The sequence below is a fragment of the Protopterus annectens genome, chromosome 1.part2 (assembly GCF_019279795.1).
Source record: "Protopterus annectens isolate FY-2018-M chromosome 1.part2, PAN1.0, whole genome shotgun sequence".
NCBI lineage: Eukaryota > Metazoa > Chordata > Ceratodontiformes > Protopteridae > Protopterus > Protopterus annectens.
Window position 1 is genome coordinate 571840147 of NC_056727.1, and position 25824 is coordinate 571865970.

At 39.2% G+C, this 25824-nt stretch overlaps 1 protein-coding gene across 4 annotated transcripts in view; it reads right to left on the reverse strand.

Moving 5' to 3' along the window:
- Window positions 1–15109: 15109 nt before the first annotated feature.
- Window positions 15110–25824, reverse strand: part of LOC122790289 (cytohesin-1) — a 1634771-nt gene continuing 1624056 nt past the window's right edge. For all 4 annotated transcript variants that reach the window (XM_044057794.1, XM_044057800.1, XM_044057818.1 and 1 more), the window contains one exon: window positions 15110–18027. In XM_044057794.1, the coding sequence (XP_043913729.1) occupies window positions 17949–18027 (79 nt within the window). In that variant the 3' untranslated portion in view covers window positions 15110–17948. The remainder of the gene's footprint in view (window positions 18028–25824) is intronic.

Sequence of the window (25824 nt, forward strand, 5' to 3'; positions counted from 1 at the left end):
GAGTAATCTTGACCAATGGATGGGAGATCGCAGATATACCCCAGGGATTACTTCAGTGTCACTGCTTGACAGAGGCACAGCAAAATAATAGGCATAGTTTTCTTCAAACTAAAGGGGTGGCGAAAGCCACATAACTATGGGCTAGGCTTATAAATGCCCTTGGGCAGATAGCCTAGTATGAACCTATGAAACCACTCTATTAGATCCACCTGATGAATCTCAGGTGAAGGTGTTTTCTTATAATTCTCTAGCTGTAGCTCATAGTGTATTGTCATGTTTTTTTTTTTGTCAATGGTTAAAAAAATTAACTAAGGAGTATCCACAGGCTGCTTAGCTGGTAAAACCTCACTGGTCTTTCAGGAATATTCAAATAAGGGACTAACCTCTAAGCTTTGGGATTGGCTCCTTGCATTTCAATCCCACATTTTCCTCCAATCAGCTCCCACTGAACCTTCCACCATTCTCTAACTGCCTTTAAACAACTGACCTGTTGAATATAATGTATTAGAACAAGAGCACTCATCCATCTACCTGCTTAACTAAATAAACTACTGGAAACTTCAACAAGGTACCTTTACTCCTCCCACAGGGAGGGTATCAGAGAGAGAGAGATTCTCATAAATCTGCAAGCTAAACTGATTTTATCTGGACTAATGTGTTTATAGCATCATCCAGATTTTCAGCCTTTTGATATTTGAGTTGATATACTCCTTCAATGTTTCATTTATTTTAATCAGCACTGAGAACATTTTACTTATTTTTTTCTTCTAGTTTACTGGAAGCCATATCTTGCACCAAAGCTGGAGCTTAAAATGTTTTTTGTTCAACAACTACAGTATTCTTTCCGGTTAGTGTTTTCTCTTCACCTTTTCTAGTTGGCTTTCTTTCAGGCTCTGTTTCTTCTTTGCAGACATCCAGGCATTGTACTTACTAGCCAGTAACTGAATCTTACTCAGTCTGACAACACGTCTTGCTGCCTTTTCTCAGTTTCTGTTTTACACTGGGACAGCTGAAGTTAAGATGTTGATCACTGTACAGTCATCTTGGAAGTCCTAGATTGCTGTTTCATTGATGAAATACTAAAAATCACTTCATTATAATTGCATTCATTTAATGTAATCATACATGTATGCATGTAGTTGGTATTACCTCCCTACTGCTCTCCATGGTGAGACAGTGCTTTTCACTGATCCAGTTTGTTCTAAACTACTTCAATTCTGCTGCAAAACAATTTGTCAGTCAACTAGTTGGCCATCCAGCAGCTTGTCCAAGTTTTTCTGCCTTTATAAGGTTGAGTCTAGCCTGATACGGTCGTATAGAGGGATAAATCCCTGATTACAACCGTGGGCAACCCAAGTCAATTAGCCACTCAGGTGCATGACACTGCAAGCAGGACGAATGGGTATGCCCATTCTGAGAGGAAGAGTGCATGATCAGATGCACCTCTGCGACTGATCCCTGCTGGAGGCTGGGGATGCACAAGGGAAGTTATCTCTTTTTGGAGGGCTCCTGCTGAGTTGCACAAACAGGCATGGATAAAATGCTCTTATACATGCAATCTCTGGGGATGGGATGAGCATGTGCAAAAGATAGGCCCTTGAGGCTTTGGGCTACTGTTTTTTTTTCCCTTCCAGTTTCTAATTCTGCTCTCAGGTCATTGTAATAAAATACAATTTCAACAGATCAGTCCCATCAACACAAATTGCTTAACACTAAATGTACTATGTCCAAAAGGAGGAGAAATTATAGTTTTAGCAGTAGTAGGGTACATCTGCACTCCCATTACCAGAGATGGCTAATCTCACCTATTTGAGTTGGGATTTGCTGTGGGAAAGCTCTTGGTCTGCTTACCCGATTGGCCTTGGTGTAAAACTTGCTTTTTTCCTCATCATATACAAAACCTAGCATTTGCACAAAGCTGCTTTTAGCACAGTGGTGGTTACTGGTGCCTTGCATACACAGAATCACCAGAAGTTGAAATTTATCTTAATAAAACACCTCAGAACTTTACCTCAATCCTGTGTTACTCATGGGGCAACTAGACTGTGGTGAGCAGTATTTACACATTTAGTGTATGAATACTTAGGTTTACCTTACCTTACTATAGCACCTAGGAGTATTGCTGCTCAGCCAGCATTCGTTTTCAGCATTGGGCCGCATCATTGGATACATAAGCTTCAGATTACATCAAGTAAGCACCCTTCCCTCATCTGGTCCCAAACATCCTCTTCTCCTATCCCTTGCAAGTACACATTAGGACCTGCAACCACATAGGAGCACTTTCCTGATATCTCTGCATCCAGCTTGGTGTACTTGGGCATCCAGAGGCAATGTAACAATTGCCTTATGCAGACCGAGAGCCACTTAATTCTCGAAAAGACAAATACAGTATGTGAGAGATGTAGTTACATACTAACAAAGAGAAGCCAGAGTCTCATACATAGACACAAAAAGGAAAAAACAGGATGTCAGTTACTCACACACATCACTCCTCACACCCACAAAGGACCACACACATAGACCCACATATGCAAAAGTGCTCATATGTGACTTACCCAAACCTCAAAGGCCAATCAGACGCACTCTTCAGAAACTTTGCATGCACACAAAAGATAATTCCCATCACGACACAAAGTCACATCTCATTAAGTCTCAACTGCCAAGCTCACAAGGCAAAACAGTCCACAATCCAATATTCTGGTCATAGGCGACTTCATTGTGAGAGACACTGATGTGCCTCTTACCAGGCTGGATAAGGAGAAGGTAAGAGTTAGTTGCCTATCAGGGGCCAGGATCCGCCAGATAAGAGCAAATTACCTGAGGGCTTGCGTTAAGTACCAGTATGACTCAGTAATAGTCCATGTGGGCATGAATAACATGAAATGTACCTCCTTGGACTACATGAAGAGAAACATGATTGAGCCCTCAAAATGTGTGTCACAGGCAGGTATGAGCCTAGCATTGAGCAGCATTCTACTGTCTCTAAGGATGATGCCACAATACCAACAGAAAATGACTGACTTTAACAATTGGTTTAGCTATCGGTGTCATTCCAAAGGGATCCAATACTTAGCCTGGAGGACATGGTTGACAGGCCATGCTGCTTTGCCAGGGATTGTCTTCACCTGTCCTCTGTCTGATTTCAGAAATTGGCCAAAACATTATCTATACCTATAATGCCTTTTTTTAGGTATTGCCAAACAGAGAAACTTTCCAACATAACAAAAGCTGCACTCCCTGGGAGCTTTTCTTACCCTGGAGAATGCTGATGTCTGTACAGTTACTGAAACATAGTTCAAAGCCACAGAAAGCACTCCAGGAGTGCATGGCTATAACACCTTTCATATATTCAGACCATCCAATAAACATGAAAAAGCAAAAGGTGGATGTATATCTAGCTACATAAAAGATAAGCACATATCAAGGCTGGTCAAACAATATGACATACTTCAGCTACACCATGTTCAACTAACAATGGGAAAATCAATTACCATATTCTTGCTAGGAACGGGTACTCCACCATGAACCAGGAAACCCATACATCATACCTGAAGTTACCAGAATCACTCATCATCCAACCCAATACATCAGTGGTGGGTGATTTTAACTACCCCTCCATTAATTGGGAATCTCCACTAAAAAAGGTAAAACTAGTCCCCCCAACAACTTTAAGAAGTTTTCTAAGGTAAAATACCCCAAATTAAGGGACAGCATAGGTAGTTTCCAAGCTCCCCCAAATCCAGAAAACACAGAACACAGAAATCTATGTAGAGACAGACACAAAAGCCCTGTATAACCATATAAACAACTGCACAGAAACGACAGTCCCAAACCAAAATAAACCCAGGTCAAACCACAAAAACAAGCCACCCTAGTGGACCCCTGATATTAACAGGTTGTAAACAAAAGAAAGAAAATCCTGTTGAGAAGACAGAATGTGCACTACAGAGAAAAAAAGTCCCTCATTAGTCTAAACAAGTGAATCAGGGAACTAGTCAAGTCTCTGAAAACAGACTTTGAGGTCAAAATAGCCTCCAAAGCTAAGGATAACCATAAGGTATTTTCAGTTACATCCACAATCTTAAGGGCAACACCCAACAATGTGAGAAATTAGCTGTTGATGCCATCACCTATACTAAACCAAAAGATATAGCACATCTGCTGGCCAACAAATTCAGTTCAAATTTCATCTATCACCCCCCCGTTCTCACCCAAGAAATACCATCTATCACTCCACCGCCAATCACCACCAAAGAAGGTTGCCACTGCACTCTCTAAAGCTAAAAACATAGCTTCAATGGTGCCTGACGATAAACCAGGCTGCTTCTTAAACAACTTAAATCAGGACTTATCAGTCTCATTAGGATCTCTGTTTAATTACAGCTTTTAGACTGGCATTGTCCCAATAGAGTGGAGGGCAGCAACCATCATCCCTCTGCATAAAGGGGGACCATCTACTGATCTGGGAAGTTACAGACCCATAAGTTTGACTAGTCTTATATGCAACACCATGGAAAGAATAATCATGGGCCTGATACACCTCCAGACACTGGATGCAACCCAATTTGGCTTTGTCATGGGCAGGTCATGCCTACAGAATCTGGTGAATTTCTTTGAGAAAGTCTCTAAAGGCCATGGATGAGGCCTGCCTCAACCTGACCAAGGCATATGGCACAATTCTCCACTCAGGTATAAATTAACTCACAAAACTGGGCATAAATCCCTACATCACCATGTTTCACAGGGCTCAGTGCTGGCACCACTTCTGTTCAGAATATACTTCTCTGAAGTCAAGCCTAATTTGGAAGGCCTCTGGATGATGAAGTTTGATGATGATTATGAGCTGAGGACAATCACTGAAACCCAAACTATGCAGATATCCTTCAGGAGGGTGTAGATCAGACAAATGATTGGTGCAAGAACCATTGCCCAAAACTAAATTCGAAAAAATGCATCATCATACATACCCTTTGGGAAGTCAAATACCCCTGCATATTACATCAACAGTACACCCATAAGAGTAGACTCAGAGGTGAGAGAGCTAGGTAGACAGTAAGTAGACTGAACATTTTTTCCACTATGTACCCACAGTGGTGAGGAAGTCCTTCTTTGTGGCACAATTACAAGCAAACGTACGGCATCCAGATTCAAGGAAATCATTAGACCAATATTCAAGTAAAATTAGTCATTTGGCATGTACTTGACTATGACTTACAGCAGCTGGAGGAACTTAAGAGGTTCCTCACAAAGAAATACAGGGTGTAAACATGTCCTTCGCAGATAGGCTAAAAGCACTATCCCTTTACTCTGTCTCCTACCGACTATATTAAGGTGCGACCTATGCCTGACCAATAAGGCACTCACAAACCCAGCCCCGATGGAACTGTTACACATCCACAAGTCAAACAACACAAGGATCACTTGATCTAGGGATCTAAACACAGTGACTCAAACAAAACATGCTGGAAAGACAGATATGTGTCTCAGAGATTAACCACAAGAAAAGAATGCCAGGGAGGTATCAGCAAACACGGACACCAGTTTTTGAGCACTTTCATTCAATTTATTATCAAGAACTTAATCAGAAAACTTTGACACATCCACACTGCAACTTTTAAAAAACAATTCATAAAGTCACATGATAAATTACACCAATAACATTCGAAAGTGCACTCCAAAAATATATCTCTATAAAAATGTCATAAAACTATTATGCAAATTAAAAAAAGACATGTGTGTCTATAACTGTTTTTAAAAGTTTATCTCTTTACTGTAAACATATTTTAGTGAGAGTGATGTACAGCCATTTATATACAGGCAAGTACAGCTATGATGTGGAGAATACTGCTTTTAACAAAACATGACTGTTAATTATTGTGATATCAATAGATTATGAACTTTGCAAAAGCCGCCTTCTGCTTTTAATGTAATACTCACTGCTGCCGAGTGTTGATGAAATCATCACACACACACATATATATATATATATATATATATATACATACACACACACACACACAATAAAATAAAAACCCAGTCTAACAAGATAAACAAATTACACACTTAAAAGCAGTATAACAACCCTGAAATACAGACAGCTTAATCAATCAAATCATCACAAAATAACAAATTTATACAATAAAGTCAATACTGAAATCAGATCCACCGCATGATAACATGTTCTAAAAATAAACATTCTGAAAACAAAAAGTCCAGGGTGCACTGTATAAAAAATCTTACACACCATTACTTCAGAATCAAATGCAATTTTATTTAATGCAATAAAATAAACAGCCTCTTTAAACTCTTCAGCTCTTGCAACAATCCAAGCAATGCTGGTATTCCATGGTTTTAGCAGAATAGCAGAAATACTTGCCTGTTGTGTTGTCTGCATATAAAACCATTTTTAGTATTATGTCGATTGCACATGCCACCCCCAAAACCTACTGTTCTATTTTCATCAGGTTACCATAACCACAATTTATATCTGTCAAGGTAAGTCATTAAAACTTGTTTTCATTATGCAGATTTAAACTCTACCTTCTTTCTTTGCTGAAAGATCTAAATTATTCCTTTTTAATTTGTCAAATGGGGTAGGACAGTCATCTCAAAGACCATTTTTTCAGGCTCAGTCACAGGGAAAGAACAATAAAAAGATTAATCCCATTGGACCCCTGATCCATGAAATTTCTTCTTCTTTCGGCTACTCCCGTTAGGGGTCGCCACAGTAGATCAACTGTTTCCATTTCTTCCTGTCCTCTGCATCTTGCTCTGTCACACCAACCGCCTGCATGTCCTCTCTCACCACATCCATAAACCTTATCTTAGGCCTTCCTCTTTTCCTGTTACCTGGCAGCTTCATCCTTAGCATCTTTTTCCCAATATACTCTGCATCCCTCCTCAGCACATGTCCAAACCAACTTAATCTTGCCTCACTGGCTTTGTCTCCAAACCTTCCAACCTGGGCTGACCATCTAATATACTTATTCTTATTCCTGTCCATCCTCATCACACCCAGTGCAAATCTTAACATCTTCAACTCTGCCACGTCAATCTCGGACGCCTGCCTTTTTGTCAATGCCATTGTCTCCAACCCGTATAACATAGCTGGTCTCACTACCCGCTTGTAGACCTTCCCTTTCACTCTTACTGGTACTCGTCTGTCACAAATCACTCCTGACACTCTTCTCCACCCACTCATCCTACCTGTACTCTCTTCTTCACCTCTCTTCCACATTCACCATTACTCTGAACTGTTGATCCCAAGTACTTAAACTCATTCACCTTCACCACCACTACTCCCTGCATCCTCACCATTCCTCTGTCCTCCCTCTCATTCACACACATATATTCTGTATTAGTCCTGCTGACCTTCATTCCTCTTCTCTCTAGAGCATATCTCCACCTCTCCAGAGTCTCCTCCACCTGTTCCCTACTCTCACTACAGATCACAATGTGATCTGCAAACATCATAGTCCATGGGGATTCCTGTCTGATCTCGTCCATCAACCTGTCCATCACCATTTGCAAATAAAGGGCTCAGAGCTGATCCTTGATGTAATGCCACCTCCACCTTAAACGCATCCGTCACTCCCACCGCAGACCTCACCGCTGTCACACTACCCTTGTACATATCCTGTACTACTCTTACATACTTCTCTGACACTCCTGACTTTCTCATACAATGCCACAACTCCTCTCTAGGCACCCTGTCATATGCTTTCTCTAAATCCACAAAGACACAATGCAACTCCTTCTGACCTTCTCTGTACTTCTCCATCAACACTCTCAGAGCAAACATCGCATCTGTAGTGCTCTTTCCTGGCGTGAAACCATACTGCTGATCACTAATCACCTCCCTTCTTAACCTAGCTTCTACTACTCTTTCCCAAAACTTCATGCTGTGACTGATCAGTTTAATCCATTTGTAGTTACTACAGCTCTGCACCTGATCCATTAAATTTACTAGTTATAACAAAGCTGTGTTTTTTGTATTTTAATTTTATTTTGGCTAGTAACTCTATACAAATTTGTTTATAACACATAGTAATGTGCAATATTTTAAGTTAGTGCTCATTACCAACATATTAAACATCTAGGCAGGGTTTTGTTATGCAATGTGGAACTAATATATCTGGTACTTATAAGTTACTCCTACACAAATGTTTATAACATGCAACGAGAACTTAAAAATGTAATCTAGTGTCCTTAAATTAAGGGACTTCATGCCATGAACGTAACAAAAAAAAAGGGAAGCAAGCAGCCACCTGTTTCACACAGTTATTTACACAAAAGGAAAAAAAAAAAAACATTTATAAAATATGTGAAATAAATGTTGACAGAAGACTAGGTTTGTTCCCACAAATAAGTTTTTAAATGCAACAGCAAAAACCACTTTCCCCATGACGTAATTGTCCATTTATGCACATAAAGCCACTTAAAATATCCCAAGGCTTTAAAGGAAACATGTCCCATCCTCTAAACATTCTGCATCAGTTGTGTACTTCCTGAGTTACCATATACAAATAAATATAATTTTGGTTTTGAGATTTGGCAATCAGAAATGAGAAAACAACACAACCTAAACAAGTACACAACTTCATCCTGCAGAATAATGGAACACCTCTTTTGCTTATTTGGTAGGGTGACCTAAGGGGTTGGGAGGGTGGCCTAATGGTTAAGATGTTTGCCTTACAAACAGAAGGTGCAGGGTTCGAGACTCACAAGGGGTAATTGGCTAAGCTTAAAATGACTCTCAAAGGCAATTAGTCTAGTACTAATCTATGAACCTAAGCTCTGGAAGGCTTGGCAAATAAGTTCTGTCCTGCCTTCACTGCACCAACATACACTACACTGCAAAACCCATTCCAAATGTGTGTTTGAAAGTAGCCATCGAGCCATAAAGCAAGAATTCATAGCTTCATTACCTGCTGTGAAACCAGAATCACAAACTGGCTGACATTATCTAAACATATGTCTGAATCTCTAAATGTGTGTAGTAGATATTTTTGTGTTAAAAGACATATCTCTCAACTTCCTTAGCCATCTTGCAACTGCATAAAACCAGCCATGGTCATGGACTGGTGCAATCTGATGATGGAATTGCTGGTGAGGGTAAATAAACAGTGATTTAAAAGGGCCACTCAGAATTTTGTGCCATCGACTTATTTTAACACAGAATTTGATATTTTCTGGCAAAAAATGGACAACTGAGAGATGTGACATGTACTTTCCAACTGTGCCCTTGTTTTTATATATATATATATATATATATATATATATATATATATAAACACATCTGGGCTTCTTCTTGGTACTGTACCAATATTTCATAGGTTGGTACTAGGCTATCAGCCCTTGGGCCTATACAAGCCTAGCCATAACAATTCCCTGGCTATTTCTTCCCCCACTATTTACTTCCCTGGAGTATATGCTAGGATGTAGGAGATGGTAGTCACACAAACATTCATCCATTTTTTTTTTTTTTTTTAACAGGCAGGGGATGGCAGCTGCTGACAATGCAAGAGAATATTTTTGCTTAACAACTTGAAACTGTTTAACAATCCTCCAGAGAAGTAGTTTTTAACTTGTAGTCATGTTTAATACTTACATAATGGGGCACCGTGAGAGCTTAATAGAGTTAGCATTGGAACTGGAAGGTGGGTTTACTGAGAAAGCAAGTCTGTTTCTAACTTGACAAAGCCTGTAGGCTGCTTAATCTCTGCTACAGCTGTAAGTAGAATGCAAACTAAACATACTACTACTGAAATGGCACCGATGGCTACACCTACACTACCTAAATGGGCGGAACTTACAAAAAGTCAGACAATCACTGCAATTTCTAAATAACCACAGTATTGAATGGCTTACTGTCCAACTACTCTTAAGTCAACTGACAAGAATAAGCAATGGCTGTGGTACCTCCAAGGTCGCATCCATAGAAAGAAACAATTAAAAACAAAAATAAATACAATCAGCGGAAGTTTGCCATTTTCCTCCCAAACTAGACCCCAAACACAGCCCCCCTACATAACAATCCAAACATGTAAAATAACTATCACCAAAACCAATATTCTTCACACTTGTGTACAGGGGTTACGTAACATGCCTTGTTTATGGGTTAGAAAAGAAGTTATGCTTGTGAAGGGCAGAATCAACAATTCTACTCTGGGGGGGGTAGTGGGGGCTAAGCCCTCCCTTGCCCTATGATTAGGATACAAAGGCAAAATACTCAGCTAATGAAATGCATGCAATGAACACCAAAGCAGATTTGATGCTTATAGATTAGGAATGGTTGGGGGACAAAGCCACCTAAGGAGTTGGGATACCTGATGACACTTGCTATACTGCAGTGGATCAAACTGCAAGCCTAGATGCATTATAAAGGATTCAGTGTTTTTCAACTTTTGGCTTTTACTGGCAACTTATTTAAAAGTCTAGATAGTCCTTGTGTAACAAAACAGATCCTTTAACAGTCGACATGATCTGCTTAATGCCACTTGCACTGGACTGGTCTGTTGATGAAACTACATTACAAAAATGAGAAAAAAATCACTCAACATTTAATAATGGATTGAACAAAGACAGACGTTTGCCCTCATGACTCTGCCTATTAGACTTTACCAGGTCTGAAAGGTTCTCTTGAACTCTCTACCAGACACTGTACTTATGTAAAGCAGTTTTGTTTCAGGCATAGCGGAGAAGGTATACAAAAACAGTATAACAAAAGCTTCCCAATGGTGAATGTTTTAATGCTATATCTATTACATTGTATGATGTACTGTTTTACCGAGCCAACAATATCGGTAAAATTAGGACAGTTATCTCCAAATGAGCTAAGATTGCTTGTATTCTTAACTGCAGTCAAATTTTATCAATGCTGATTTAAAGCATTCCAGTCATATGGCAAAAATCATTACATATTTTGAATTACACATAATGCCATTTTGTTCATACTGGTATAGCCCCTGCATAGCTTAAAGAGTGCTTGAACTTTGTGCACATTCCGAAGGGTTTAAGACTGTTCAAATCTCCCTTTGGAGTTACATCTGGCTCTAAAGAATATATTAGTTTAACTGAAATGAACAGGCATGGAATGGAACTACTAGAATTTATTATCAAGTTTAATAATGAACGTATTGAGATTTTATTCAAAGAAGTGACATTTTTAGAGCAAGTTATTACTCAAGATTTACTGTTTCCCGAGTTTAAAAATAATTTTGAAAAAAAATTTTTCATATGTTAAACATGCTGCTGCTGTTGTAAAAAAGGAGAAAAAGTTGCTAAGGGATAACATGGAATACAAAGAAAGGAAGGCATACCCCTTAGAGGGAGGACAGGAAGACTACAAACCACTACTACTGTTCACCCACAATTAATGAGCAGGTTGACACAGTACAAAATGGTGAACACACAGGAATGGAGGAACACCTCTGGGGGGGGGGGGGCAATTACCCCAGGAGATCAGAAAGGATAAAAAAACAAAGGAGAAGGGGTCAAGTAACCAACCAAGGACAGATAGGAACTTAGGGAGGCAGGAACTACCCCGGGGGGAATTGGACACCCAGAAGGGTAACTTACAGGTAGAGGTTACCGCAAATACATCCACAGTGTCTTCTTTTAAGGATTTAATTGAAGTTAAGTTTGATGGAAGAATGCTCACATACAATGGTTTTAATATTTTTAACTATACAGGTAGAGAGATTAATGTATCTTATTTTAAATTGTTTGAGAAAGGTTTCAAGTTTGTTCGCAAACAGAAAAGTACAGTAAATGAAACTATTTTGGATTAAAACTTTTTACAAGGAAATTAAAATTATCTTATTTATACAAGGATAAAATGAACAACCTAAAAAGTTACACCTTTAAGAAAAAAAAGTACTTTCAATCCCCCCTTCACAAAGTACTACAGGTTTTTGAAAAGACCTGTGAAAAGGATCTTTACTTCTTATACAATGAAAACATGTTTTGACACAATTTGACAAGACAGGAAAAATTATTTTTGGAAGAGCCCTCGAGGGACAGAACCATTAGAGTGATGAAACCGGATAAGGGCAGGGGGTTAATGTTGACCCCACAGATGGATTATGTGAGAAAAATCTTTGACGTGCTGCTTGACAGCAGTAGGTACTTAGTAGTATCAAAAACTAAATTAACACTGCCCATAGGAAAACTGATTTGTTTTTAGAAGACGTCTTGTTCCAGAAAAGGATTATCTTGGATATTTATGAATTTTTGCTTAGCAAAAAACCCATTAGTTCCTTCAGCATTTGGTATCCCCAAGGTACACAGATGTGTTAGATCCCCCGTATAGGCTAATTGTTGCAGCCCAGGGTTTTAAAACCTACCTTCTTGCTGAGTACTTAGACAGGAAATTGAATCCCTTCTGAATCAGAACCCACACATTTCACAGGATTCTTGGGACTTTTTCGCAAACATGAATACAGATGTTCTTAAAGAACAAACATGTTTCTTGAAAGTTGACGTAGTTGATCTTTTTTCATGTATACCTCATGAAACAGGGTTGGAATTTTTGGAAGATCTACTTTTATAAAGTCATCAGTTTGAGGGGACCGAAATTCGGTTCCTCATTGATTTAATGGAGTTAGTATTGAAGAACAACTCCCTTTATTTTGAAGGAGAATACTACAAACAAGTCAGTGGAGTTGCTATGGGGGAGGCTTGCACCCCCATTTACGCCAACTCAGTTATGTTGTATTGGGAAAACAGATTTGCGATCAACTCAGAATATAGTTTGCGTTGGTCTCAACTATGCTAGATTTTTGGATTACATATTTGTTGTGTGGAAGGGAGATCCATCTGAAATAGTATCTTGGTTTATTTGGCCAACACAACAGAGTTTTTAAGGTTCACTTACAGTTCTCATAGGACAGTCGCCCACTATTTGGATGTCCAACTTGAATGGGAGGGGGGCAGCTTAAAGTCAAGTATATATAGAAAAGATACGGTTCTCGAATAGTTACCTTAACGTTGACAGTTGTCACCCTATGTATTGTAAGAAAAATCTAGTAAAAGGTCAGTTATATTACAGCAGTGAGGGTGACCTTTGATGATAGACTACTGGAGAAAGAAATGACAATAACTTATATGTTCCTTGACAGGGGATATCCATTAGACTTGACATAATTAAGAACAAAGTGATTAAGAATAGGGGGGTGAAGTTTGAGTGCAGCTTGAGTAAACCTGAATTATTAAAAGGAATAGGCCAAAATACTTATAAGCAAATGGAGAATTTCCATCAAGCGATGGCAGTAAAATATGATTGGGTAAGCCAAAGAGTTAAAAATATTATTTCCCAGAATTGGGCAATTTTGAAAACAGACCCAGATTAACATCGATACGTTCACAGGAACATAAAGGAAAAGTTAGAATATGGTAAGGTATCATCTAAGAAAGAAACCAAGAAATGCGGGAGGTGTAACTTCTGTAGAAATGTTATCGACAAAGAAGCAGTGACCTTGAACAATATAACCCAGACAAATATTGTTTTTAAAAAAGGGGACTGTAATTCAGAGGAATTAGTGTACATGGCATTTTGTGATAAATGTCATTCTTTCTATGTTGGAAAGAACGAAAGAAAACTTTCTAAGATGATATACGAGCATTTATATGATTTAAAAAAAGGCTAACTGCAACATTGCTTTATACAGACACTGAATTGTATGTGAGGGTTTTAAAAAATTTAATTTTGGTATATTAGAAGTTGTCCCCCTAGACAACAGGGGGAGCATGGGAGAACAGATTAGAGTTTAGGGAGCTTCTTTGGCAACTGAGACTGGATGCTACAACAAAACCAGGACTCAATGACGTTCCCATTAATCCAGTGCTTACAATGAGATCAGCTAAATTATAGCTAAGTTTCTAGTTACATATTTTTACTTATATGGTTTTACTTACACAATTTTACTTGAGAGGTATGGAAATTATTTGATATGAAGTTAACTGTGCTGCTTTGTAAAAAGAACAATAGTCTTTGAAATGTTTCTTTAAAAGAGATTGGGGCATGCTAAATTGATGGCTTATTATGGTTAATTACTGTTGATTAATGTTTTTAAAAAGATGGGCTTGTTTGAAGCCGCTTCAGTTCTGAAGCAGTCCTGGTAAATGGACAAAAGCGCTTAACTTGAAACTTTCAGCACTATGGAATTGTTTTTGTTCATCTTCAATAAATGTCTATTTTTTTAGTCTGCCCTGAGTGTGGAATTTGTGCAATTTTTGCTTGGTTAATAACTTACAAAAGGTAGGGTACAGTGGGACTGAGTGACCAATACTTGGATTATCTACCTTGGGGGCACACAGAAGGTTTTTCAGTTACAGGAGAATTCCTGCTGATGATCAGGAGGCTAGCCTGCCTCAACAGCAGTCAGCATTAAGGAAATGCCACAATAGGATCACATATATTTGACGGCCTGCCAGCAACTGATCTGAGCTGTCTTACTGGACAGACATAACAGCAGACGTGAAACAGGGACTAACAGGTCCAGTTGGTGGTGGGAGGGTCAAACGGTAAATCAAGGCTGATAAAAAAATAAATAAATAAAATCTTGGCCCCTTAACTTGATAAAAGGCAGGATAGTACACTGCCATTTACAAAAATGTTACAAAACAACAGATCTATACAGTGAAGCAGTTATTCTGCTTAAGATACAAAAATGGAAATGGCTTTTAAAAATCTGTCAGCTACTTATTGACAAATGCAGTGTCATAGCAGAGCAATTACAGGGCTCAACTAAATATATCATTGACCACTGGAATGCACAGTGGGCAATGGAATGGCCATCTTAACTAAACATTCACATCACTGACCACTGCAATTCACACTGAGCATTGCAATGGCCATTAGTCTCATTTGTAAGCTATGTGGCTCACAGCCAGTTCCCAACTTCCACAACTACTGAGAACGACAAGCTACTGCAATGCTTTGTTAGATCACTTACCACAAAATGAAAGGATCGTGTTATACAAAAAAAAAAAAAACATGGCAGAATAGTAAGAGAACATGGACATAAAAGATAAACATTTTCAAAGAGTTGGAATCTGAAATGCAATTGTCTGAGGGGAAAAAAAACAAAGAAAGATGTACTAGTACTTAAGTTCTGAACCATTTTTGCAAATTTAATGAAATAACACAAAAACAAATGCGGACACAATGAATTTTTCTTTACTATTACATAAATGCATAAATGCTTTAAACAAATACAAAAGAACCTAAAAGAAAACAAAAAAAATAATTATTTCACATTGAGTATATACATCTCAGATAAATATACTAATACTGCTGAGTCAGCAGGGTCTTGTTTCTGCATTCTCCATTCAAAACCCAGTGCACTGAAACAGAAAATAAAAACAGACGAAACATGACAAAGACCATTTAAAATTATAACAAACGACAATGACCCATTTTCATTTTTGTTCTTCTCTCCTTTAGTATGTTAAACCTTGGGAACTCTGCCTCGGAAGCAGAAGATATAAATGACAATAACAAGACATGTTTTGTTCATTGCATTAACTAAAATGGCAACAGTGTGCTGGAACCGAGTACAGCAAAACTGATGTGAAATAAGGACCATAATGTACTATGGTCTGCATTACACTATAAAAGAGTCTAAAATCATGGGGATGGGGGGAGTAAACGCTGACTCCAACCCAAAATGCCCTGAACTTACCAAATGAATCAAAATACTAGACAATAAAGCAGGAAATGCTTTGTCATCATTTCTCAACTAATTACTTATTTTAAACAGGACTTTGTATTGCATCTATGGATTTTGGTAAAACATTTTTGGGGAGGGAGTGCAGGTTGCAGCTGCTGAACTGTCTGCCCAAGGAAATACCTGTAGCTGCTCTGCAGCCTTCATAATAAGAATATTCACAATATGCAGCCTTTAAAACAAGTCGATTATACTCATATACTACATGTCATATTCCAGTATATAAGCAGTTTGTTATCTTAATACTTCGGCATTTTTCTGTTAATACATACTATGCAAAACCATTCTTCTGGCTCCACTTACACCAATAATTATAGCATTTGGAGACATTCCTAAATAGACTCAACGTTTTAAAAAAAGTGCACATAAAACTGTATTTTTTTTTTTCATATGGAACCTGTGATCTAAAGGCACAGGCTATGGATTGCTATCCTTCCTTTATAGCCACGTCTCCACCTTTAACTGTAATACAGCTATTTAATCAGAGGGGGGCTCCATCTTCAAAGTCTGAATGACCTACACAGGAACTAGTGACCAAGGCACAAGTGCTGAACTTTTTGGACATAAAACACATCTCCAAAACCAGAAATATTTCTGGCTTTTGAAACAGAATGAGCAACAGCTTTAAATAAAGAGGACTGCAACAACTACCATAATGTAGTATGTCAGGATATCCATGAACTTACAACATGGATACAGGATCACACTAGCCCCTGCAGATTTGAACAGCACAACCAATAACCTGAAGTACAGCCAGCATGATGTACTTTTCACTTCATCACAGCACAGTCCCTGGAAGATCCATTGTAGTTCTTGCTCTGTCTTAACAATGCCAGATGCTTGGACACCTGCAAGCCTGTATCACCATCACTGTCCCATCTCTCTCTGCTAAAGCAGAGTAGAGGAATGTTCCACCTACTGTTGGGCATGACTGCTGTAGCTTACTGTGCGAACACACATTAAGCATTCAGAGACTTGCAATAAGTAGCAGTACAGTTGCTCTGCCAGTGCTGTGCATTAGAGAGACACATTTCTGAACATTCACATCTAAGTCACTACTAACCTATTACAGTCGAGTACTCCTAATCTTAGAAAGCAGCAGAACAAAACTCTTACCACATCCTACAAAACACTGGGGCATTCAGGAATGTCCAATGGGGAGTACACACCCTCTAATACATCTTACGTCAGGACCTCCCAGAATCTGCACTGCATTACCTCTGCTAATCACTAGAAGGGAATTATAAAACACAAAGTACCATGACAGAACAGCAATGGGAAATCAAGATACTATCACTGAGGACTATAGCTCTTTGTCAGAGCACTTGGGAACCTGCAACACTAAAGTCAGACTGCTAGGGAAAGTGCACTTCTCATCACATACAACTTAACACAATAATTCTGTTCTACAGCAACAAAAAAATACACTTTTTCTTCTATTGTGCAGTCTGCTGAACTTTAATCCAACAGCTTTAGGTTTATGAAAGCTTTCAAAGTTTCTAGTCAACTTAGCTGCACTCATCTTTTGAGAGGTAATGGCACCACCTGAAAAACCTTCTGAACACAGCTATCTCTTGCAACACTTCTCCAAGAAACTGAATATGAGTGTAACAAGCAACAAGACAATTTGTTCCATCACCTAAAAACTATTCACTTTGTCTTAACACCGCATGCCTCAGCTTTCTTACCACAGTGCAGGAAAAGATGAATGTGGGCTACCCTTAAGTTGTAATACAAAATCCTTATTTAAATTGTTTAAAAAAATCTCTCTTAAGCCAAACTCAAAATAGAGGTATCTCCTCCATAAGGATCAGAGAGCATTCTGTGACAGGAAAAAATATATACAGATATTTGTGTGTGCACGTATATATATAACATGTTTATTACAGAAAATGAAAACTTGAGCTTCACAATCAGACCTGCTGAAGTGAGAGGAAGAGAGAGAGAGAGACAAAGAGAGTCAATTTAAGTTAACTGCTTAAGTATCAGTTTCCTTGAGTCTCAAGGAAAAAGTCAGGCAGAAGGCCACAGAACAAAAACCCTGATTTGTTTTCAGATATGTATCTGTCCATTTAAAAGTAAAAAAGTAGTTTCCAGGAAGTTCAGAGGGGTTTGCTATGCAACCAGTTAACTGGACTGTCTTTACCAGCCTGGCAGGCATTCATTCAGATGTTAAGACTGCATCCCCAGCTGACTTGGGGACTGTCATCTGTCCAGTTAATGCCTCTTAGTGGAGGAAATCCTCTTCTTTCGTGTTGCTAGCATCTCGTAAAAAGGATCCCTACTGATGGCAGCCCTAAAAAAAGAGAAAGGACATATGAAAATAACAGTCTGCAAACACAGCAGCCACCTATAACTATAGCTATTTGCATCCAATATCAATTTCAGTAAACTGAAAGTATATCTCTCATAAATAAGATATCTCAGATTTCATTAATCAAAATGACTTTACTTCCATCTTCCTGTTCAACCTACCCATCACCCTCGAGTTGTGCAAGAAATAAATCCTGCTATGGCACTATTAGGAATTACGCTTTTCTGGATTCTTCCCTTAACTCCTGATAAGCTTCTAGATGTAAATAAGATGCAACAACTAAGCACAGAGGAATGTACATATGAATACTTCAGTCTGGACCTTGCATACTGATGCTCGCAAATGTGTTTTATAACCAAGGCAAACTGTGGGACTTGTGCTGTTTTGGTCTAAAGGAATGCAAGCTCTATGCATTTCTCTTGCTTTGTAGCAGCTGTGGGACGACAATGGCTGAAATCCTTCAGCTGCCCACCAATATATGACAACCATTGCTGATTGCTATGTGGAAGACAGTAGATGCTAACAGTGATACTAAAACAGTTGGAACGAACCCACAGTGCAAAAAGATAAAGCCCTTACTTCACACTAGTGTTCAATTATCAGCATGGATATTGGAGGGGCCAAAGGGGGAGGATGGAAGGGCAAACAATACTGACTCAACTCTCCTGGTAGGGGGTAAGGAGGTAGCCAAGGTTTACTGCAATAAGCAGTTTATGAGCCTGGAAAGCTCTGCGCTGTATAAGCTTTGAGTCAATTAGTCATAAAGTGGCATATTTGTAGAAGCAAACACACCTCCTAGAGGTCAGCAATCATGGAAATGGCAAGGCTGCTACAAGGGGTTAGAAGTTAGTGCATACTCCTAGGCAGCAGTATGATGCTACACCAGCCTTGGGTGTGGATTAAGTTGAGTCGAGGGGGAGGGGCTAAGGCAGGTCCAGTAGAGACAGTGAACGAGGAGAGGAGGGGATGACAACTAATGGACAATTGTTGGGGGAGAGGTCACTAGAGAAGTGACCACCGTGTCACAGAGGGATCTGAGTCCCGACTGAGACCTGCATTAATCAGCTGCTCAGGCACTACAGGAGATAATAGGGGAGGGTGAAAATGACTGGCTAATGCAGGCTAATCCATCTGGGGTGGAGGTCGCACATCCTGATGGCACTTGCACACCTACTGCACATCATGAGACTGCACCAGAGCACTTCACGTCAAACTGCACACAAAGGTTGCCACCTACCACTAAAAGCATTTACTGCAAGATAAATCAGGGACTTACTGCAGGAGGAGTATTTGACATAATTCATGCAATTCAGACAGCCAGTCATAAAACATTATTACATAGACTTGAAAGGCATAACCTTGCAGACAACACTATCACTTGGTTTAAGTATTAACTTTCAGATAGATCATTTCAAGTCTACTCCAGCAACCAGTACTCTGAAAATGGTAGCTCGGCACTGATGTGCCCCAAGGCTCCACTTTAGTCCCTCTTCTCTTTTCCCTATTCATTAATGATTTCACTGAATACCTATCACTACTCCATCTCACATTATACACAGATGGTATCTTATGCCTTGAAGTTAGTAAATCACATACTGACTTACAAGATCAGCTACAAACCATTTTCTCCAGACTAGGTCACTGGTCTTCTAACAAACTTTAGATCAATACAAGAAAACTAATGTAATACTAATGCTAGTTTGTTCTATGCAAAAAGCATTCCTCCTCTCAGCCTCTTTGCATAAAAAATCTAGACAAAGCCTAAAATAATGGGGGGGGGGGGGGGCAGAGACCCAAAATAGGGACAGATTTTAAAAATTACTCGTATAAACTTGGAAAGCTGTTAGAATAACATGATTTGTGTTAGCATGCAATTTCTGAAGGACATGAAGTGTGAAATTCAAATGTATGTCATTTTAAGGATTTGCCAAAAAACACAAATTTTATGAGGCACACTCCAATATTATGAGGCAAAAGTTCTGGGCATTCTGCGAAAATCTGGACAGTTGAGAGGTACAACAAAATATATCATGCTTGCCAAACATATGAAGGACATGCTAGGCAATATTATCCCTTATGTCCCCAAATACAAATACTTGGGCATTATACTTGATCCATCACTTTCATTCACAACTTATACTGACAGTATTACCAGAAAGGTTCACTTTCAACTCGGACTGTTTCAAGACATCTTATCTCCTTGTTTTGAGCATCAAAGTCTGCTACAGGTAAAAATATTCTTCCTAAACTTGAAAATTGTTTACTTTTACGAATTATGTTCATCTTACAATACAAAATTCATATTATTGAAAATGACTGTCAGATGTGCTTTAATAGCAAACCTCATAAAAGGACTCCACTGGCTACCTGTTACTGATAGTGCTTCTTTTCTTTTTAACTGTTCAAAGTATTAAAGGTGGATAAATTATCTTGAAGAGTTCAGCTTCCATTCAGTGAAGAAGCTCACTCCTTGAGGAATACCAAAGATTGCATATCACACTTATCTGTCTTTGCTTCAAAAGTACAACAGGGAGAAAAAGCTTTCTTGTGGCTTAGACCTGCCACTTGGAACTGACTTCCCAAAGAAATTAAGAAGCTGTTGACATTGAAAGACTTAACAAAATCAGCAAGAAAGCACCTTAGCAACGAAACATCTGCCAGTGCTTTAGGGGGAATGATTGACTACAGATCTTCACATTTTACCTAAATCATACTCGCGTTAACATATGACCTTACAACAAAGCACATTGATTTACACCAATCAGCAATGAGCAATGATACTAATGTGTATTTCAGATGCTTTAATCTTCTAACCTTTCTTACTTACACTGTATTTTCTACTGTTTCTTATACAATGCAAGACTATTGTTTCGCTTTCTGTTCAACTGTATTATGTTATGTTCAATCACTCTGAGCCCAGTTTGTGGCTGAAAAGGGTCAACAAATAGATAAATACATACGTACATACATACATACTTTCCTTAGCCTTATAGTCAGGGTAATATATGTACAAAAGCACTAGTAGGCACAATGTAGCAAATCCCTTATGGTCTAGCATGGAGTACATGACAAGGTCAATCATAGGTATGAGATCGGATGACCCACCAGGCAACAGGAAGAAAAATAACAGAGAAAAAAACAGTAACAGTGGTTAACACTTCATTATCTCAACCACTAGGGGTAGCCATAAACAGTGACTGACCATTTCACAACAAAGTTATGTCACTGCCAGTCTGAACTGCTGTGTATGGCTTCTGCCAGCAGAGGACAATGAATAAAATGCTTGCAAGTAACATTTCATTATAAATGAATGTACTCCTAATACTGCCAGGTATGTACTCAAATGCTGGCAGTGTGCTCTCATGCACAGAGATCCCAATCAAATAAAATATCACATTTGTTACAAGCAAATGTGTGATGTGGGGATTGCCTCAATATCAAATGCCACCAATCTCTCACTCATAGCTTTTGACAATTCTCACTGAAATTCCTGCACTCTGCAGTTAGCTGGGTTCTGTGGGCTATGTGTAAATAGTCTTCCTCAGAAGCTGTACACTGATGTTATAGCTAATACTGTCCAAACTCATAACACAGGATAAATATACCACAAAAGGTGCTGTTTGCCAAGGTTGCTACGACAAACTCTTTAGCTAATACTTTCCAAACTCTTCCACAGGATAAATATGATACAAAAGACATTGTGGAAGGCAGTGTTGCTACGAAAATAACAATGAACTGCTTCCTAATAATGGTAAAAACTACACAGTTCCGCTATGATAAACCATGATTAACCAAATGTCTATGATGGTTTAGAGACACAGAATCAATAACAATAACTGTTTAAAGTGAAAGGTACAAAAACAAAGTATGATTACAGACATCATGCAGAAATTAAGAATAGGTGATAATAATCCTAACACAACTAACCACAGAAGTAGTGACAACTGACTGAAATGTTATAACAACTCTAAACTTTATACATACACAACAATCAGAAAAAGGGGTGGAGGGGATGACTGCCATCTTTGGGTGGAATTCAAAAACATGGTACTCACTGTCTATGGTCAGTATGCACAAGCAAATTCATGCATAAAGGAGTGCACAATTCAAGCAAAATGGAGCACAGAAGGATGGTAGGCCATGCTCCACCACACATAAGCAAAATGGGCACACCGACCATCTGCAAGCATATGGATAAGGCAGGACACAATTCAAACTCAATAAAATATGAAGTAGTTGTGCAAAACAAATTGCTGCAACAAAGGGCCTGTTAACATTCTGTAAATAATCCAGACACCATTTTTCACTGTGTTAAAGACAGTAGCAGCTATGCAAGCCACAACACATCCCACTAAGTCAGGCAGCATACATACCACTGCTAGTTGCAGTATGCTTTGCTCACAACCTGTAAGCAACTGGACTAGTATCACATGAACAAGAGTACTGACTATTTTGTGCACCCTTGTGTATTGATATGGAAGTCCATAATACCTGTGGATGTCCAATACATGAAAATAAATACCATGACAGCAGTCAACATATCAGCAGCCTGATATTTCCAGAGGCTCACCAGTGTTACAAAAGGTATTTTGTCAGCCTCAGCGAGCAGGGCTCATGCATTGCTGGAATGCATGATCTCCTCTTGCAAAGAAACACATAAGTATGTTTCATAATCAGGCTGAGAGAGCCTCTCTGATGTGTGAAGTCTACCAAGTTATAGGTGTCTCCAGAGTCAGCAGTTAAACTGACTATGCAGAGCTTGCATTTCTAGTAGCAAGAATATTGCTACACATTTCAAACTCTTACTCATCCAGCCTACAAACATGCCGGTAGCATGTGAAAAGTGTGGGCAAAATGTATTTACCCAACACCTGGACAGTACTCATGATGCCTGCACACATGCTTTCTAAACAGTTACCATACCACATGGACACATTTATGGGTAATAAAGCACACCCTTTACAGCCCTGGCTGCTCTAAATCAGTCTGAAGATGCAAACAGGCAAAGCAGATACAGAACATGTCACAACACTAGATGAGGGATATCACTGTGTCTATATACAACCACCTCGGGATGCATTTTTACTGCCTGAACACCTTTTGTAGCGTTCGGCAACATACAACAGCTGAAGTGTGCGACATAGTCAAGGCACAATGCAACATCCATATAAAATCCAACACTGTAGTCGAGTCAGCATAACTATTGGCCCTGGAACATCTCATAGAAGTAGAAATTCCCAAGACTATGATGCTGCCACTCCATTAGCAAGGAAACGGCAAACTGTCACATTGGCTTATACCCATGTCAACAGAAAAGCTGCAGATGCACCTAACATCCAAACATAAGTTGCATATCTGTACAAAATGCACGTTTTTACAGCCATGGTGGTGGTTAGTTATGCATGTAACACTGCAACTAGTAAGCAAAAAAAAAATCCAAAGAAATCATAGTTTACCGCTATGCTATAGTTCAGATCATGTAAAGTAATACCAAACCCACAGCATGGATCCAAAGGGGCAACAAGCGACACAAATGTTGGCAGGTGCATAAAATGTTCACTGTTCGAAAATGCCTTCCATGGATGTGTGGACACAGTTCTTGCTATGTGTGGGCGATGCATGGAACCCCCATTTACTGGATCTGCGACTACATGTGGAAGTACTGGCCTACTAAAGTGAAGTCTGTACAGTGGAAGTGATCTCCCCCACTATGGGGCTGGGGTCCTGGAAAGTCAGCTGTCTGTGATGATTGACTACAGGGTCCGGATGACTGGGCAGTCATCACCAGAAAGTGCACTCCTACAGGTGTGAGAGAATGCAAGGAGAGTGGTGCTTGTGTCCAGTCCACCAAAGAGCCTGCAAAACACAGAAGCCAGACATCTTATGTGGCAGTAAACAATACAGGTAGTTCTACAACTGGATCACACACTGCTGCAGCTGAATGGACTGACTGTGTTAGGCAGACCATGTAGCTCCATGTGTCTACTTCTACATTTTGAAGTTTCAAAACTTCAAACTTCTTATGGTTGAGATCATAAGATCAGTTTTGAAACTTCGAACCATTTAAATGGAAATCGGCGTACAGCGTAGAATGGTATATTTACCATTTTCTTTGCTGTAGTGTAATCATGGAGTTGGTACAGTTAATTAGCAGGGGGTGTGGGGGAAAGGAGGGGCTTGACCCCCTGCAAAAATGTAAAAAAAAAAAAAAAAAAAAAAAAAAAAAAAAAAAAAAAAATTTTTTTTGTTCTTTTTATTTAAATTTTGAAGTTTCAAAACTTCAGTCTTATGATCTCAACCATAAGACATTTGAAATTTTGAAACTTTGAAATTTAGAAGAAGATCCAGCTCCATATATAAGCACTGTGCTACTTCACAAGTAATCATGCCTGCAGTCTTCAACATGTACTTGTCAGAGGCAAACTCAATGCAAGCCAGTGGCAGTTTTGCATATGTCTTTCACCCAAAGTACAGCCACATGCTAAGGTCAGGGTATCACCTACTGGCAGAGGTCCAACAGCATTACCCACCTTCACATCATGAAACATCATTCAGCCACATGCAGTGGCAGGGGGAAGAGGCACAATGCTGCCTGCCAAAGGATTCTGCTGCACACAGGTTTGAGCAATGACAGAGGAAGTGGCAGAGGATGTCTTGGCTGCAATACCTTGCTTCATTCTTGTGTGTGAATGTCTACTTGCCTACAGTACTGTCCACAAACAGCATCAGTGGCACCAACATGGATGTCATTGTAAGGCATTAACAGTAAATAAAGGTATGTATTCTAGTGGCATCATCTAATATCATATGTCTGTCTGCCACCACTACCTTCATCAGGATAAGTAAAGCAATACTGCACTAAGCCATCACCCTGTATAAAGAGAAATAATCACACAAATGTGCATTGTCCCTGTTCCCCTTATCCAGCTGGCAGATGCCCTGAGTGTCGACACGTATGCCCTCATTTATGCTACTCCATGAAACAGGTAACAGTATTCATGCTTGTGACAGATAATGATCACTCATTTGAGTATAGAAAAGAACTGGACTTGACAGTTTGATGCCTGTGCTACTACTAGTTGCCATACTTAAATGGAAATATGTACACACTGCAAAGGGCTGGCATGGGTCTTGGGTGATGCCAACATAGCCCGCAGTTGTCTGAGGTTGTGCTGTGTCACCTCTGGCATTATGGTTCAACCAGAGACCTACAAAAGAGAGACAGCAGCAAATACACATGCAGCCCAGTCAACAGCGGCATCACATGACATTCACAGCTGGCTGCTAAGCAGCAGTAATATACAGTCCACCTTAAAGCTCATGTGCAAAAGATTTTTACACCATTTCTTTTTTCAGTAAGGATGTACTTGTCACGTAAAGTGGGCTTTCTAAGTGTAAAATACATACTTTTACTTTAATTTCTTCAATGGAACTGCATTTACACTTAATGAACTTGTATTTGTATTGTAGCTAGGTACTTCCTCGATTCTGAGTCAAGGGGTCCTACATTTTGATGATTCAATAAGAGGACAAACACATTGCAGTATACAAGCAGGTTTTCTGTAGTCTGCAGTAAATCTCAACAATAATGTGACACAGACTACAACACAATCAGCAACCTGGTAGGCAATTGGACAATAAATTAATAAATAAATACATTTATAGTCAAACAGCAGCAAAAGACGAACGGAATAGAATAAAATGCCTAGTATTGTGTACAATGCTTGTAATGCAGTGCAATAACACAAACGTAACACTGCAATAAAATGTTGTCTAGCA